Source organism: Alligator mississippiensis, chromosome 1, assembly GCF_030867095.1.
Source record: "Alligator mississippiensis isolate rAllMis1 chromosome 1, rAllMis1, whole genome shotgun sequence".
Classification (NCBI taxonomy): domain Eukaryota; kingdom Metazoa; phylum Chordata; order Crocodylia; family Alligatoridae; genus Alligator; species Alligator mississippiensis.
This window is the reverse complement of record NC_081824.1, coordinates 166,258,031-166,275,934: the sequence shown is the minus strand read 5'-3', so window position 1 is coordinate 166,275,934 and position 17,904 is coordinate 166,258,031. Positions and strand designations below refer to the sequence as shown.

At 40.8% G+C, this 17,904-nt stretch overlaps 1 protein-coding gene across 3 annotated transcripts in view; it reads left to right on the top strand.

Annotated features, from left to right (window-relative positions):
• Window positions 1-17,904, top strand: part of STRN (striatin) — a 98,370-nt gene that overhangs the window by 1,492 nt on the left and 78,974 nt on the right. For all 3 annotated transcript variants that reach the window (XM_059716367.1, XM_019500553.2, XM_059716375.1), the window contains exon 2: window positions 15,828-15,931. In XM_059716367.1, the coding sequence (XP_059572350.1) occupies window positions 15,828-15,931 (104 nt within the window). The remainder of the gene's footprint in view (window positions 1-15,827; window positions 15,932-17,904) is intronic.

Here is a 17,904-nt window from a genome sequence, read left to right as displayed (position 1 = left end):
AGAACCGGTGAAAAGGGCTGGTCCAGCGGGTACTGTATACAGCCTATGCCTCCTGCTGGCCCCCTGTGTAGTGCGAGTGGTTGCGATCAGCCCTGCTCCATATGCTGCATGCACCAATCCTGTGGCTCTCTGTTTATGTGACACACAGGGCTGGCATGGGGTGTGGGCGGGACTCAGAGCTGCAGGTGGCATAGGGCGTCCAGGGCTTGGACTGGACCCAACGCTGCAGGTGGCACAAGAGGGTCATGGTGTGGGCTGCATGTGGTGCCCTGTACCAACCCCTTCCAATGTACCAGCCCCATACACAACATGCACAGCAAGTCCCAGGGCCAGCACGTGCTACACATGGCACAAGCTGAACCCAGAGCCGCAGGCGCTGCACAGTGGATTGGTCCTAATTTGTCCTGGTTACTGCTCCAGCGATCTTCATCTGGCCCCTCGATGATGACACCCCTGTCTTAGATATTTTAATATTTGTAATATTTTGCACGTGCAAAGCACTCTTCATCAAGGGATTAAAAACAAGAAATTATAATGCTTGTTAAATGCATAGGTTACATGGGGAAACTGAGGTAGAGAGCCTAAACTACTTTTTGAGGCTGTACATTGTATCACTGGCAAAATTTGGAATACAACCAAGTACAGTACAGGTTATCTGCTTCAGTCACTGGGCCTTTTGGCTCTCAACAGGTTATATAATGATCTTTGACTGGCACTGCCACAAGTTGCAACCACACTTATCTGTTGGTGAGTGATAGTGAAAAGGTGAGACATTCTTTGCCTCTTTTGTAAACATGAAAGCAATAGTTTCCATCCTGACCATTTACAGTTCAGTGCTTTCTCATCTGCATTGATAGTTTGTGTCAAATGCCTTATACTCATTAGGCCGACCAGGTTCTTTGGGTAGATGTGATATCTTTTATTAGACCAACTAAATACATCTAATAAAAAATAGCACATCTACCCAAAGAACCTTGTCTGCCTGTGTCCTTAGACCAACACGGCTACAATAACCAACAACCCTTATTCTCATTAATAACTTTTTTTTAAGTTGATTTTTTGCCTGAATTGTAAGCAGAATTTGGTTTTAGCCTTGAAGCTGCCCTGTATTGAAGTGTTTAATAGAAGTTTTGAGGTGGTATAGTATCTTTCCCTTGATGTCAAATAATTCTTTGTTCTGTATACGTTTACTAATCTTTCATCCAGTTCAGTTTTAAACGTTAAATTATCACTTCTCTTGAGAGCCTGTTCTCCTGCTAAGCGATGCCTTGTGTCACAAGTTCCTGATGTTCCACAGTTCCTAACCTTACCTCCTTTCCTACCAAGGCACATGCACCCTTCAGATATTGTCTACTGCTTTTGTGTTTTTGCTTTCTTTTCCATAGTTACAGGTTAGTTGCATTATATTTTAGACTTCTTAATATCTCATCAGTACCACTGTAACTTCTCACTTCCATTGCTATGTTCTAGTTCAGAGGTTCACAACCCCTGGCCATGGCCTGGTACTGGGCCGCAAAGGGTTGGCTGCTGGTCTACAGGAGGGTTGGCTGCCAGTCCAGAAGGGCCAGCATACTACAGAGTGGCAGCCAACCCTTTGTTATACTCAGTATAAAAGTATACTTAGGGTTGGCTGCCGCTCCACTTCTGGACTGCAGTTTGCCGGTCCTCAGTCACTTCTGGTCCACGGTCACTGTGGTCCACAATCTAAAAAGGTTGGGAACCCTTGTTGTAGTTTATTAAAATTTTCCTTTGCAATGAGATTTTTGAGGTTTAAATGCAGTATTCCAGATTCACTCCCACTAAATCCATGAAGAGACATAGTTATCTTGCCACTTGTATGATTCAATGCTCATAGTTATATTTGATGGTTTTGACATCAAATGTAAATAATTAATTAATCAAATGTGACTTGTCTGTCTCATCATGTTTATTAACCCATATTTTTTTCCATGATTAGTCTTGGTGAACTTCTGTCCTGTTTTAGTGTTCTTGCTCACATTATCACACTTCTTATCCCCCCCTACCCTTTCCTTTTTGACATCCTTGCGTGATAATGTATTTAGTAGAATTCACAAATTCATTTGCATCTGATAGGGCTGCTCTGTGATTGTTCTGGTATGGCCTTGAACTTGCAACCTCTGGGTTGTCAATTGTGTGCCTTAGCACCCATGCTATCCCCCCCCCGACGTTCTTGAATTCTGCACATTAACATCACTTGCAAATTTCAGGAATATGCTGTTCCTTAACATGGATCCCAACTATAATCAAAACTTTCAGTAAGATCAGGACTAAAGCCACATGCAGGCATTATGTTTCTACTGGGAGAATCCCTGATTTCCTGGTAGAAATGAGCTTACAAGCATTCGTTCAAGTTCTTCCAGGGAAAACATGTCCTCTTTCAGGGTTGGGAGTGGGGGGGGAGATCCTCCGGGTGTCAACCTGGAAGATTTCCCTTGGAGAAACTCCTGAGAGTGAATGCTTGTATGCTCCCTTCCCAGTTCCGGCCCAGGATGGGAATGAAGAAGTGGGGCAGTGCTACCTGTGCTGCCCCAGACCAGGAACTGCCCACTGACTCATGTGGAAGGCAGTGTCTTGTTGCTGCAGTTCACTCCCAGACCGGTCTGGGAGGGGACTGGAATGCCTTATCTCCAGACCTTGGTGTCTCCAGTGTGGGGAAACAGAGTTTTTCCCTGCTGCTCTGATGTCCCAGGAATAGGTGCTTTCTCCATGCCTTTTCCAGATCAGGATCCTCTGGTGGAGTGGAGGAGAGGGGCTGGTTATAGGCTGAATGCCTGTACTTCTCCCTCCCTGATAACAGTTCTGGCACTGGGAATTTCTCAGAAATGTCCACCACTAGGAAAACACCTGTTCACGGCCTAAAACAAGTTCATGCATGTCTGTTTGTTGCTTATCCACTATCCATGTGGCATATACTGTGCTGTTTACTGTTGATTTTTGTTTATAATAGTTTAGTTGGTTTTCAGTCCATGCAAATATTTGTGTCTAGACAGAATGCCAAGAGTATGATATTTAAGAGGCATTGACAAATGATATTTTAAAATTAGTAGAGTTGGAGTGTTGTAGCTGCAATGGTACAGGAAATATATAAGAAGAAAGTTATTGGTGAGATCTTTTATCTGACCAAGAGTATAGTGGGAGAGATGTTACATGAGCTTTTAAGCACAGAGTCTTTTCTTGATTATAAAATGTAATCTGCATATTATTTGTTCTGTTATCTCCTAGATGTTTGGGGTGATTTTCTTTCATGTAGCCTGTATTATTATTGAGAATGGAAGTTGATGTAATTGCAGGCAGCAGTGATTTCCCAGAATTTTCACATAGCTTTGCATGTCTTAGATTCTTCTGGCAGCTGCTTAGTATAGCTGGCTAGGAAAGGTTTTAAATTTTCAATGTTTTTTTTCTTTCTGCATTGCAATGAACCTTTCATGAAAAACTGTGCCAGGATAACCAATAGTTTGGTGGCAGAGCACTTGCTTGAGATGAAGATTGAGGTGGTGAAGTTCTTGATCTGATTCGCACAGAACTTAATCTCTCCCATCTTTGCCTGGGGGTCAGTATTCATCTGTTCTCTAGCCCAGAAAGTTCTCCCTTGATTATTGCTGTTTGAGGTATCCCACTTTGTATGAATAATCAAATGTCCATTGGACCAGAGAAAGCAAGAGATGGACTCTAACAGTGTGCCTAACTGGTTGACCTTAATTGGTCAGAGCAGAGAATTGAGCATATATCTTGCATTCCAGGTGAAAGCCTTAGCCCCTAGGCTTTTGGCTTTTCAGTGTGGGTGAATCTCTCTCCTCTGATTTCAAACATTTCATAGACATTAGGGCTGGAAGGGACCTCGCAAGTTCATTGGGTCCAGCCCCCTGCCCAAGGGGTAGGAAGTCTGCTGGGGTCAAATGATCCCAGCAAGATAAGCATCCAAGTGGTTCCTCCGGTTTTGCCTGAAAATATCATCTTTGTTCAAACCAAAGCATAGGCGCAACTTTGGTTTTGCCAGTGGGTGCTCACTTCCCCGTTCACACACCAAGCCCCACGCATGCCCGGAAGAGGCAGTGCATTACTTCATCCTAGCTCCCCTGACATGTCTTGTGGGTGCTAAGTACTTGCTGGTTTGTTTTTTTTTGGTGGATGCTTGAGCCCTGGAGCGCCCGTGGAGTTGGTGCCTATGAACCAAAGCATCCCCAAAGAAATGTATGTATACATTTCAACAAACTGACATTTTCTGTCCAAAAAAGTATTTTGTTGTATAATTCCTGATACGCTTTACTACTCAGTTCTCAACCATTCTTAGCAAATACCTGTTCATAATATGTAGGCCCTGCTCTAAGGAGTGTCCTAGCCCTGATTCCTTTTGCTATTAAAATTTCCACTGTTAACAATAGACGGCTTATTTTTGGTGGGGGCAGGGGTGGAGATAATAGAATTCTTGGGAATGGTGGAATATGGGCAAATCAGTAAGAGAGTGTTGTGTTTATATAATAGAATAAAGATGACTGAGGAGACGCACTTGTTGCTTAGGTTTTAAAGAAGCTTTTGGAAAGATGCCTCAAAGCAACCAGCAGATAAAGGACCAAGTTTTGTCATGGAGTAAAATAAGTGTAGGTGATATCAAACAGCTGTAATGGAAGGGTACTGCTTGCATTGGAGGGGATTACAATAATGGCACATTAGAGATTAATTTTGAATCCAGAGTTCTTTGATATGGCAAAAGGGGTTAGGACTGGCTCCTCTTGCTTTTGCTGTTCTGTTCATGAGATAGGTGGAGAATGTGCCATAAGAGCCAAGGGAGCTATAGTAGGAGAAGGGGTAATGGAACCAGATAGCTGTGGTTATTTATAATGTGCTTGTGAATAGCAGTAGTTGCTTAATCAAAATAAAGTTTGTCTCTTCCTGTCTGCTGACTTTCAGATGATGGCAAATATGTAAATGCTCGTAGAATGATAATGTTCATTGTAAATTCAATCCAGAGATACTTGGGAAAAGTTGAAATATTAATATGGCAAGACAAATGGAAAGTGTGTTGTTTATGTTATATTTTTGGCTGTAGCCATGTTGGTCTAAAGGCATAAGCAGACAAACCTTGGGGTAGAGGTAATATTTTTTATGAAATATATTACCTCTACCCCAAGAATTTTAAGTTGAGTATTTGGTGGTATAAACTCCAGAAGAATTTAATAATTATGGACAGCAAAAGACAGGTTGAAGTAACATTTGAACAATTATTAGCTGCTGAATATTGTTAAAAACAGATGTACTGTTTAAACATGGTAATTGTGCTCTGAATGTTTAGGGCCCTGTGTAGGCAGAAGTGAGGGATAACCCATAGAAGTTGAATGGCTTGCAAGAAACAATTGTATACAAAAGCAAGACAGTGATGAGTGACATTTTTTTGGAAGGGGAAGAGGAAGTGGAAGATTGTGGCACTCTATTTAATTTTAGTCTCTCAAATGCAGGCTGAAGATTGAAGAGCTTTGACGAAGTGACAGAAGTATTTAAGCGGCTGCAAAATTCGTATTTAGTCTGGAAAGAAGCAGCTAGATGAGACTTAAAGTAACTGGCAGATTTCCTTACTCTAATTTTTCAGTTGCAAACATTAAAATTGGAGCATTCACTTGAAGCAGAGAATGGAAGCTTGTCATTTATCTCATTTTTGTTAGAGAGTTGTCTATTGATTTCCTCCTTATTCTCACTGAGCACTTGCTCTCATGATTAGTCTTATTTAAACGAGTGGGACTACTTGGGTGCGTTTATAGGAGATGTTACTGCACATTTATATCTAATATTATTCTAAGAGTATTAAAGCCTATGTCTGTCTGTCTGTCCGTAACACTTCGTGCTCTGATTGGCTGATGGAATCGGCCAATCAGAGTACTCCAAGCATGGGGGGTGGGGGTGCCGCCGTGATTCTGAAACCGCACCAAGGACTAGATGGTGGGGGGAGCCAAGGCCAGCAGGTGCTGGCCCCAGTTCCCCCACCCCCTGTCCGGTCCTTCGTGCCACTTCCAGGGGGCGAGGTGGGGGAGCTGAGGCCAGCTGCTCCCACACCCCATTCCCTGCAAGAAGCAGAACAGTGGCAGCATGGGGCATTAGGTGGCAGTACTCCGTTCCCCCCCCCCCCCCCATCATTCTTGACAGGCAATTTGCTAGTTACTTCTATAATCAAGTACTAAATAAAAGTACAGTAACCAGAGTTACTGGCAGTAGTACTGGCAAACATCTTATAAGTGATGCTACTGCTCAGTAGCCTAATAATACTGTGCAGTAGCATGTGAGCAGTGCGAGTCCTGCAATGTGCTATTGCTCAGTATTCGGCTTGTACACAGTCTCGTGTAGACGCGCCCCTTGTGTAGGTAAACGATCATCTACACAAGTAAGGAGTCACTGAGTGCATCTACATGTGCAGTTGATGTGAAGCGATTAAACTCTGGAGCACTTTGACCTGGAATAAACTGCGCATCAGGAGCAGCGTCTACACGTGAGCCCAGGACAGCGGCACTTTGAGCTGGGGTAGAGCAGGCCTGGGTTGGCAGCAGTCTCAGGGGGTCAGCCTCAGGTTCTGGGTGGCAGGGTTGGGCGGCAGAGAGGCTGACGGGCATGAGAGTGCTGAGCGCGGCTAGGCGGCATGTAGGAGTCTGGCCCCCTGCTGCCTGGGCTGACTGGGCGCAATTTATGCCCACGGTCACTGTCTCCATGTATTTCACTGCAGTTAATTATTCCACCCTAAGGCGGTAGTCCCTGACATTATCAGCTGCACTGGCCAAAAAAGTCAATTACTGCTGATGTTAATCTTCCTTTTATTGGTGCCAATCCGATATGCAACTGATATATTGATGCATCTCTAGTGCATTTGCCTTCCTTAAAAAAAATAAATGCGTACGTGGAACCCAACTTTATGCAAGTTCTCCTTTGAACTATCCGAAAAAAAAAAAAGTACTACGTTATGTGAAAATAATACTTGTACTTATTATTAAGGTGTTGTCTAATTGTGTTTGTCTAAGAGTTTTCGTAGTTTACAACATGATCTTGGCAAGGAGTATGTAGTTGGAATATTACTGATTTACAAATAAAATGTTTTCAAACTTTGCAGGTAGATATAAAAACTGAATTTTTCACCAATAATGCTATTACAGTTAACCTGCATTTCAAAGTGTTAAGTGTAACAGTTTGTGTGTTTAATAAACTTTGTGGAGGGACCTTAGATACCTGAACTCTTACTTTTATAACTGGTTTTATAACGTTCTCTGTACGTTGTGATAACTGGAGCTGGTATGTATTTAATACCGATCTCTCTTTGTTTCTTCTATTTGACCAAGACATTTTAGTTAGTCTTTTGATACTGACCTTCATTACATCTCTTTTAAAAAAACCAAGGCATCATTTATTACTTCTAGGGCAAGCTGTGTGAAATTCCCAAACAGAAAACCACAAGTGTCATGATTCTTTCTTGTATCCTCACTTTATTTTATAACAAAACAAAAACCACGTGTCTGATTTTAACTGACATTAATCTGTGCTTGCAGACGTAGAGGTGAAGGGAGAGAAATTGGAAAACCTACTCACATTTTTAGCATGCTGACTCAGGCTGCCATGTCTCATCAGTCATCCATTCCCACGTTTCTCAGTGAGGGAATACTAGAATTGGCTTAGGAGTGATGATGGGAGGGGAAGAGACTCTGATATTTCTATTTTCAAATGCTTGGGAAATGCAGAAGTGAGCCAGTGGAGCTGAATCAAGTTTTTTTCTTAGTACCCAGGCTTCCTAAATAACAGTTTTTTGGACCTCTTTAAGTGAAAGTTTGACTTTTTCACTGTGCAGTTTTTTCTTTACTGTAATTACCTATGTTTATCAGTTTCCCAGGAGTAAGATAATCCATTTTGCCCTCTTCAGTCCCTTTGAAAAACATAGTTGCATGTTACATTTGAATTTGTTATTGCAAGATTAACCCACTGAGGTTTACATGATTCATATTCTGATACTTTGGGGAAGGAGGGAAATACATAGGCTACACTCCAAATTCTATTGGGGGGGGTCAAACTTGTTTAGCCCTGTGGCCTCGGTTGGGCCCCTGGACTCCTCCCCACCCCAATGCCGGATCCAGTGCATGTGGCACTTGCTCTGGCCCATCTGTAACCCAGTGGGAAGAGGCCTGGTATCCTGGGCACTTGGCTGCTGCCACAGAAGTAAGCCATACTACTGGGCTGCTTCTTACAGTGCTGCTGGGGCTCCAGTGTCACAGCTCTTGCCTGGGTGTTTGGCAGCCAAGCCAGCGATAGTCATGATGCAGGAGCCCTAGCTGCACTGTGGCTTTTTTCCATGGCTGCAGCTAAGTATGTGGGTAAGAGCTGCGGTGCCAGAGCCCCAGCAGCACTATGGGAAGCCCAGAACCCTGGGTACTTGGCTGCCACCCTGGGAGCAAGCCATTGTGCTAGGCTTCTCAGAGTGTTGCTGGGAGGCACAGCACTGCCAAGGCACACTTACCTGGCGCTGTGGGAAGTCTGCCATTGCAGCCAGAGTCAAAGCAAAAGTTTGAGACCTGGATGACTGGGCTGTGGGGGCCAGACGTGGCAAGCTGTTTGACGCCCCTGCTCTAGTGTGTATTCCCGCCTTTCCCCTATGCAGCGTTTCCTTTACTAAAGCCAAGCCCCTGAGATACAGAAATCTTTGGTTCATTCTGAATGAGCATTCTTCTCCTGTCTGGCTGTCTTTTCATGTTCTAATGTAAATTTGCATCCTTTTGAATGTGTGTTGACCAGCAGCTGTTTTACTAATTATCTTGCTTCTCATAAATTATTCAACAGTTGTCATCTCCTCATTCTCCTCTCCTTCATCCAGTAGGAATTTTGACAGATGATTTTCTCCTTGATCTTTAACTTTTGTCATCGTCATAATAATTGTCTATTCTATATGTAGTAATGGTATAACTTGGTATAGAAGATTTCATGTCTACCTGAAAATAGTATATCATTGCAGCATAATATTGTATATGCTATAAATAGCCTTTCTGAGGAGGAAGGGGTTAAATTCATGATAGCACTTCGAATAGGCTGCCTTTTTCATAGCCAGCCTATATTTTAGAAATTTCTCTATGAGGCAGTTACCTAGGACAGGACTGTAGAGCATATGAGTTAAAGTGGCACAAGTAATAAGCAGCTTTGCAGTTGGGGGGGCCATTAAGCAAGTACAAAAACAGTTATCACTGTAATCACTTTGGAGCGGTAGTATGGGTTTGAGTTTCAAGTAAGTGTGGATGACTCGGTATTTTTGGGTGTAGGAGTGAGAAGCAATGGCAAAGCTTAACTTAATTGCCTTTGCAAGCACTCATTCCACTTGGGCGATTCACTTGTTCATTTTGTTAATGGGTCGTCTGGTTTTGCCTCTTCTGATCTATTCTAATTTGTCTTTCCCTAATATGAACAATTGATTCAGCAGCAGAACTTCCATCATGTTAGTTTAAATCGATCAATGGCAATTCAAACCCTTGCCGTTGTTTCTACCCTTGCTTCATGTGGGAAATTATGCAATAAGTTAATGGGGGGTATCTTTCAATATTGGCTTATGATGTACTGTATTTTGGGTGACACATGTCACTGCCCTTATTGCTTATATTATTAGTATCATATTTGGATTTTATGCTGCTTTGGCCTTTCATGGGTACGTGTCATCTGCTGAGGAGCATGCCGGTCGGTGCTCAAAACAAATTAATATCCTCCAAAAAAAAGCTTATTACAGAAATAATTAAGGGACTAGAGGGATTTGGCTGTGGGGAATGATTAAATAACTTGGTGTATATCACTTGGCTAATCAGTCATTGACATTTGGAAAAAAATATTTAAAACAGTGTATGGCAGTTTAGTGAAAATGATGAATAAAAAGCTGACTACCTAGAGAAAATTGACTTTGAAGAAATCTATTGAATAGTATCCTTGATTTCATAGTTTGTTGGCTTTAACCTTCATTAAATAAGGTATTTACTTGAACAGCCTGCAGTCCTAAAAGCATAGACGGCATGGCCTATCAGGTTTTCTCCATCTCTGATTTTTATTAGAAATGAAGATTTTAGAAAACTGAATCTTAGGTTGTATTGATGGTTAGTTACATAAAATAGTTAATTTTCCCAAGAATCTTACATTAAGTTAAACATTGTACGGGTCGTGTAGCTGATGCAAATCAACTGAAATAAGGACAATAACCGCATTTTATTGTGGTGAATACATAGGCTAATGGTGATCTTCTGACATGTTGAGTTATCTGTTCCACATAAATAACTTTGCACTTTTTGTGGAAAAAAAGTCATCTATTTTAACTTACATTTTTACTTTTGTATTGATTTTCATTATTGTAAATTATAACAGGCACTGTATAATACCTGTAGCTTTCTGAAAAGACCATGTCAGATTTGACATTGACTTCTGAGGAGAGGGTGAGAGAACTGGGTTTATTTAGTCTGCAGAAGAGAAGTCTGAGGGGAGACTTGATAGCAGCTTTCAACTACCTACAGGGTGGTTCCAAAGAGGATGGAGCTGAACTGTTTTTAGGAGTGAAAGATAACAGGACAAGAAGCAATGGTCTCAAGTTGCAGCAAGGGAGATTTAGGGTGTATATTAAGAAAAAAGTTCTCATTAAGAGGGTGATGAAGCAAAGGCCCAGCTTGACAAAGTCCTGGCTGGAATGATCTACTTGGGGATGGTCCTGCTTTGGGCAGGGGGTTGGATTAGATGACCTTTTGAGGTCCCTTCCGACCCTAATTTTCTGTGATTTTATGATTTTTTTTTTTGGAACATTATCTTATTGTTTGACAAAAGCAAAGATTTTGGCCTTCAAGTCCAAAATTGAAAACAAGCCCTAACTGAAAGTACCTAGAATTTTAAAAGACAAAAAAATGCAGAAAAGCCAAGAGAAGGGGTAAACTGTTGGGATGTGATGGTTCTCATTATTACATTTTATATATCAAAATACATTTGCTTTTGCCAAGGCACTGTGTATTACAGTTGTGAATCTGAATATGTTTGGCTTTAAGAAAATACAAAGCATGCTTAAAAATCTCTTAAAACAGTAAGCAAATTGTAAGCAATAGAATGAATTTTTTAAAATAATTTCCAATGATATATTTAACTGTCAATTATGAAATGTTTTATTAACTCTGCCAATGCAGTTTTTTAATATTGTAATTGATTTGGCTTTTCCTAAATGGTATTGCATTTCCCTTTAGACTCAAAAAATATGAAATTAGCTTTCAGGTCATATGTACTTCCCTCACCATCCATTCTCTGTAGTCCAGTTGTATAATTCCTATTTTACAAGTGTATTTTTACCTGAACAGAAATAATACCCCAAAATTAAAAAATAAAAGGTTTCTGGAAAACTGGTAGGAGTCCCAGTCCAGGAAAAGCACTTATCCGCACAGGGAGGATAGAGCACAGTAGCCATCCCAAACTAAAATTTGCTATGTAAGGTGCCTACCTCACTTTGAAAGTAAGAGCCAAGCTACATTATGCACCTGTAGCGCACCTAGGTTTCCATATGGGGAGTTAATATGGCATAGCTAGTACAAGTCCTCATATGGAACATTATCTTTCATAAGTAGGCAAGTTTTTTAAGAAGTTATTCTTTGTCATTAGTCTAACCTGTTTCTGTGAGAAATTTCAGTGCTGCTATTTAAACACTTTTAACAGGATTGTGTTCAATGTGTAGGAGGAGTGTTTTCTCCAGTGATCACTCCTAGTAAAATTATTAGAAAATAGCCCAAATAAAAAACAGAAGTGAATGAGATTTTTGTTGTTGATGCCATATAGTAATTTCAGCCTGCTTCCTCTCTCTGAATCTCTGTGTTGCTTTGCCATTTTAAGTGTAGGACCAGTCCTGGATGTGGATCCTAGAACAAACTGATAAAAATGTGTTACAAGCAGGATGGAGAGCTGGGCCACTTTCCGTGGGTGGAATGCATGAATGGGAGCCAGGGATGATGATTTTGGGTCATAATTCTGAATTAAATTACTTCTGACCTACATATATATACCCAGCTGTAAAATAGGGATAGCTGTTTCCCCTGTTGTAAATGCAGTTAATGTTTGGAGACATCTTTACTAAATACTAATAATTGAAAATTCCTATCAATTTGGCAGATTCCAGAAGTGTTCTGTAAAGCCATCTTAGAATAGATTAAACTAATATTCAGTGTCAATAATTTACATGCATACATACTTTTGATACAAATATATTTTCCTTTGAGCATTTTATTTTAAAGCTTAGGTTCAAATAACATACATTTTAACTTTTTTGCATATTGGGGGGACGGTGGGGTGGGGAGAGGGAAAGAAGGGAGTGAATTTTAGATCCTATGGATTTATAGATTTGTTAGTGAAAAATATTCTGGAAATTCTTTTACACTAAATTACAATCTTTTATATATCCAAGAATATAAACAGTTATGGTGATGTTGCCTCAGGATAACTTTTATAAAAGTACTATCTCTGGCCCAGTACTACCAGAACCGTGACTTCACCACTCCCCACATTGGCTTCACAGGCATGAGACCTTCAGACCTGTTTAGGGCCAGTTAAGCAATAACATTACTAAACATGAAGCAGGTTTTTCCTCCTTTTTTGTTGACAAGAAATATCTATTGTTTTGGGTTTTTTTAATTGGCAGAGAATAAAAGAACAAAGACTCTTATTGTAATATTAACTTAGGTTGCTGCACCCACAGCTCTTGATTCTTGTTCAAGGAAATATTAAACATTTTAACTATAGAAACTATATAAAATGGAATACTAGATTTTTGTAAAGCACTGGATAAAGTTACTGTAAGTACCTTAATATTTATTTGTTTTTTCCTGATTATGTTTATCTCTGATTCTGTGTCTTTTAAGTTGTGTTAACACTGCATTTTTATGCTCTTAGTTTAGGAGTAGTTTCAGAGAGACTGTGCCTTTTGATTCTTCATTGCTGAGCCAGCAGGGGCTAGGAACGCTTCATAGAATATGTGCTCCACCCACAGGGAAAGCAGCAGTTCCTGCTTTTGGATCAGCCCCTCAGGCTACTTTAGAAATGACATTATCTTGAAAATGTTATGCATTCAGACCATGGAGAAGGCCAGTTATGGAAAAACCTGTTTGGGTGTGTTTGCCAAGCCTAAGAAGTTTTGGCAAGCTCCTTATTCGAAACTAAGGGGCTTCCTTCCTTAACTTTGCACACTGTCAAAACATTCAGGCTTGGTTTGATTTATTCTACAGCTCTTGTGGTAAGAAATAATCTGTGGATTCTATATATTCATTTATAAAAATCTGTCATGTGCAGAAGAGTATAAAGAAATCTGTTTGTACGCGTGTGTGCATTAAAACCCGAGCTGAGGCATTCAGTTTTTTGTATTGCATACCATATAATGCAGATATTGTCTCATGGATCACTTGCCCTTCAATTTGTAATTGTGCAGACTGCTGCTCCCACCCTGCCTCCCCCAAGTTTATGGTCACGTAACTTCCTTATGGTCACATGACTACAGAAATTGTTTACATGGAAGAGCAGTTGAGTATATGATTATTTCAATGCAGTCTTAATACAGTTTAGAATCCGGAAATATACGTCACGGGTACCGGAGAGTTACAGGATTTTAGTGTTTATTTTGGCTGTTAGTTTTGTATACAGGAATGGAGTCGGATTAATGAGGGGATGGAAGGGGGAGAGTTTGTATAAAGGTGTCAAGAATTATGCAAGTGGGTCTTGTAACGATTTAGTTCTAACTGTGAATCAGTGTTTTGGTAGTGGAATGGAATTAGACTGTTAAACATTCCAGGCATGGTGGGGTCTTTCAAAATCCAGCAGCTTTAATTGTCTAACTCCTTGACCTGACTACATTTTAAATGCTTGCATAGGTCTTCATCTAGACAGTGGCCAGCTCTTTTGCTAGAGATGATGCACTTAAAGATTTCAGATTTTTGCAAAAATTCTTTAATTGCAAGCTTTTGGGCACAAACACCCTTCGTTAAGCTTTGGAGAAAAGACTGTAAAAGTTCTCCTGGGTAGAAATGAAAGTTCATATTTCATAGAATTTCACAAAGGAGTCAATAGATGGAAAACTCCTCTGGGCAGTCAGTTCATAGCTGGTATGGAGCCTCTCACCTCCTGTGAGGATCTGTGGTGATACAAATTACCTTGAAATAAAGGCAGGAGCAGGATCTCAAGTTTCAGGTTGCCACAGTTGCTTCCAGATTGGGAAAATATTGGGAATATTATTGGGAATTTTTTTTTACAAAAATCTTGTTGGTCTAATAAAAGATATTATCTCTACCGTAAGTCCTGATTGCCTTTTCCTCTAGACCAATATGGCTGCAACCTGCATACCTGACCTATGAAAGATATCGCATTTTAGCCGATTTAAAAAAAAATTAAATCTTCATATTTTCCCAAGTAGACTGTGACTTCATAAGAGAAGAAACTACAGACTGACAGCTTACTTACCTCTCCTGGTATCTTCCAGGGCATTGCTGGAGGGGGTTGCTCAGTAAACCCATTTCAGTAAGCCATCGTACCCTCTTTTGGACTAGCCTAGCTTACTGCATTAGTTTAGTGTACAGTGTCACTTTGTAAGTGACTCCCTTCAATACCGTGTCAGGCTGAGACAGAGTGTCTATTCCCTGAGGATGCTGCTTTCTACAACCTGGTTTCAGAGGGATTGAGACCAAAATGGCCACAGAAAATACCAGTTACCTTTGGTACTGTGTTCCATAAGACTAAGATACAATGCAGGGATTAATTTGGGTGAAGGGTTTGCCTGTCTACAGCTACAGCCCTCTATTGCAGATTAGCAGCCCTCCGTTCTGCTTAATTTTCCTCAGTAAACATGTCAGAAGCTTTGGAATTGATTCACGAGGATATGCGTGTTGTCTGTATGTGTGGACAGCTGATGCTGGTAGCAAGACTGGTGGCAGCCATTTAAGAGCAGATGCCTGTAGGTATGCTTGGCTACAAGCATCTCTGTTCCACAAGTTGGTCCAGAGAGAGAACAAGAACCTGCCTTGTGCTAGAGCATGTTTGTGGAGGTCTGTTTCATGGTTAGGCATGAGTATATTATATTACCACTTTTATATGTAAAGCCAGTGAGAGTTAAGCATCTAGTTGTCATTTCTGTCTTTAAAAACACCTAGACAACTTTTTTTGTATTAGTACAATCACCATGACACTTAATACAGTATGTTACTATAGTATCTTACTGAAGTACTTTAGTGAAGGCTCTGCACTCCCTGGCTGGCTTTTTAATTCCCTTTAAGTTTAATATGCTGAAATTTAAAGGATTCTTTTTTAACTTTGACACGTTCAAAAACTTTGAACTTTGACACAAACAGATTAGATGTTCTGTAGATACTTCTGTTATCATTCTACAGGTTTTGCCTTTCTCCCCTGCATGTTATTACCAAACAGTTTTTCTTTCCTAAAGCACTTTTGAATGCTAAATTATCTGTTCCTTGTCATTACTTGAATGTTTGTTTACTCATGAGACCAAATGAGTCTCGTCAGACACTATTCCAAGTTACTATATATTTAACTCTAATGTATTATTTTGGAATCTGTAATGAGTCTGTGGTTTAAAGAGTGAGTCTGTTTAAGCATATACTTGATATAACTTCTGCTTTGTTTGTAGTAGTCAGGCTGCTTTCAAAAAACATAAGCAGGATTCAGTTTTGAAATTGTTTCCACAATACAGTGCCATAACACAGACCTTAAGATATCATCCACGTCTTAATAAAAACAATACATTTAATGAACAATTTGCTGTGTTTTGAGTTTAAGTAGACTGTTGTCTTTTTCAGGCTCAGATTGCCTTCCTCCAGGGAGAAAGGAAAGGACAAGAAAATCTAAAGAAGGATCTAGTGCGGCGAATCAAAATGCTGGAATATGCTCTTAAGCAGGAAAGGTAATTCACTTTAATGACTCTTTTTAATATCTTACACATTTTTAAGAGACAAATACTGTTACCACTGTGGCTTATTGAAGGAAAAGAGTTCTTTGTAGGTCTAACTTTCAAATAGGTAATTAAGAGCATGGGAACTGTTGTACCAGATCAGGACATTAATCCAGTTTGTACAATATCCTGACACCAACATATGCTTCCAAAAAGGTGCGTTACAATCCTCCATTAGGTATTCATGAGCACATTTTCTCAAAGGCAGGCTTCCTCCCTACCCTCAAAAATAAGGCTACTTCTGTGCCTCAGCATCAACAGTTTTTTCTTTCTTTCTTTCACAGCTCCATGTTTTTAAATGATGAAAACTTTTAGTTACTGAAGAATATTATAAACTTTTTTTTTTTTTCTAGTCTTGCAAAGCTCTTGTGGCAGTAAGTTCCACAGGCTAATTCATAGTTTCATGGTTTCATAGTAGCTAGGGTCAGGAGGGACCTGATCAAATCATCTAGCCTGACCTCCTGCCACAGGCAGGAATGAATGCTGGGTTCACAAGACCCAGACAGGTGATCATCTAACCTCTTTTTGAATTTGCCCAAGGTAGGGGTGAGGACCACTTCCCTAGGAAGTTGCTTCCAGATTCTGGCCACCCTAACTGTAAAATATTGCCTTCTGATCTCTAACCTAAACCTATTCTCCATCAGCTTATTACCATTGTTTCTCGTCACCCCAGGTGGTGCTGGGGAGAGTAGGGCTCTTCCTATTTGCTGATCACCTCCCCTGATGAGTTAGTAGGCAGCTACCAGGTCCCCCCCTCAGCCTCCTCTTGCTGAGGCTGAATAGGTTTAAGTCCCTCAGTCTCTCCTCCTAGGGCCTGTCCTGCTGCCCTCTCACCAAACGGGTGGCCCTCCTCTGAACTCTCTCCAGGCTGGCCACATCCTTTTTAATGTGCAGCGCCCAGTACTGAACACAGTACTCCAACTGTGGCCTGACCAAAGTCGCATAGAGGGGGAATATCACCTCTCTGGACCAGCTTGAGATGCATCTTTGGATACATGACAAGGTATGGCTGGCCTTGCTGGCTGTGGTTTGGCATTGGCAGCTCATGTTCATCTTGGAGTCAATAATGACTCCAAGATCCCTTTTTTGAGGGTAAAAAAAAAATTTGTTTACTTTGATCAGTTTTAAATGTTGCCACCTTTATTTTTTTCCCCTGACTGTCCCCTAGCATTATTTGAAGGAGTGAGTAGAAGTTTTCTCTGTATTTCTCATGTCACTCGTTCATTGTTATCTCTTATAGGGGTCCTCTCTAAAGTAAGGGGTCTGTTAATACAGTTTTTGTTAACTTTTTCGTGTTCTGAACTCTATTGTTACCCATTTTTTTTTCATAGAATCATAGAAAATGAGGGTTGGAGGGGACCTCAGGAGGTCATTTAGTCCAACCCCCTGCTCCAAGCAGGACCATCCCCAATTGGATTATCCCAGCCAAGGCTTTGTCTACCCATATCTTAAAAACCTCTAATGATGGAGATTCTACAGCCTCTCTGGGTAACCTGGTCCAGTGTTTTACTAAGCTTCTTGTGAGTGAGTTTGTCCTAATATCTAACCTAAGCCTCCCCTGCTGCAACTTGAGAACATTGTTCTCTTATATGAACAGTCCATCCTCTTTATAACCACCCCTCAGGTAGTTGAAGGGTGTTATTAAATCTTCTTCCCCCCCCCCCCCCCCCAGTCTTTTCTTCTTTAGACTAAATAAGCCCAGTTCCCTCAGCCTCTCCTCAGAAGTCATGTGCTGTAGTCCCCTAACCATTTTCATTACCCTCTGCTGGACTCTTCAATTTGTCCACATCCTGTCTGTACTGGGGGGGTCCAAAACTGGACATGATACTCCAGCTATGGCCTCACCAGTGCAGAATAGAAGAGAATAATCACTTCCCTCAATCTGCTGGCAACACTCCTACTAAGGCATCCCAGTCTGGTGTTAG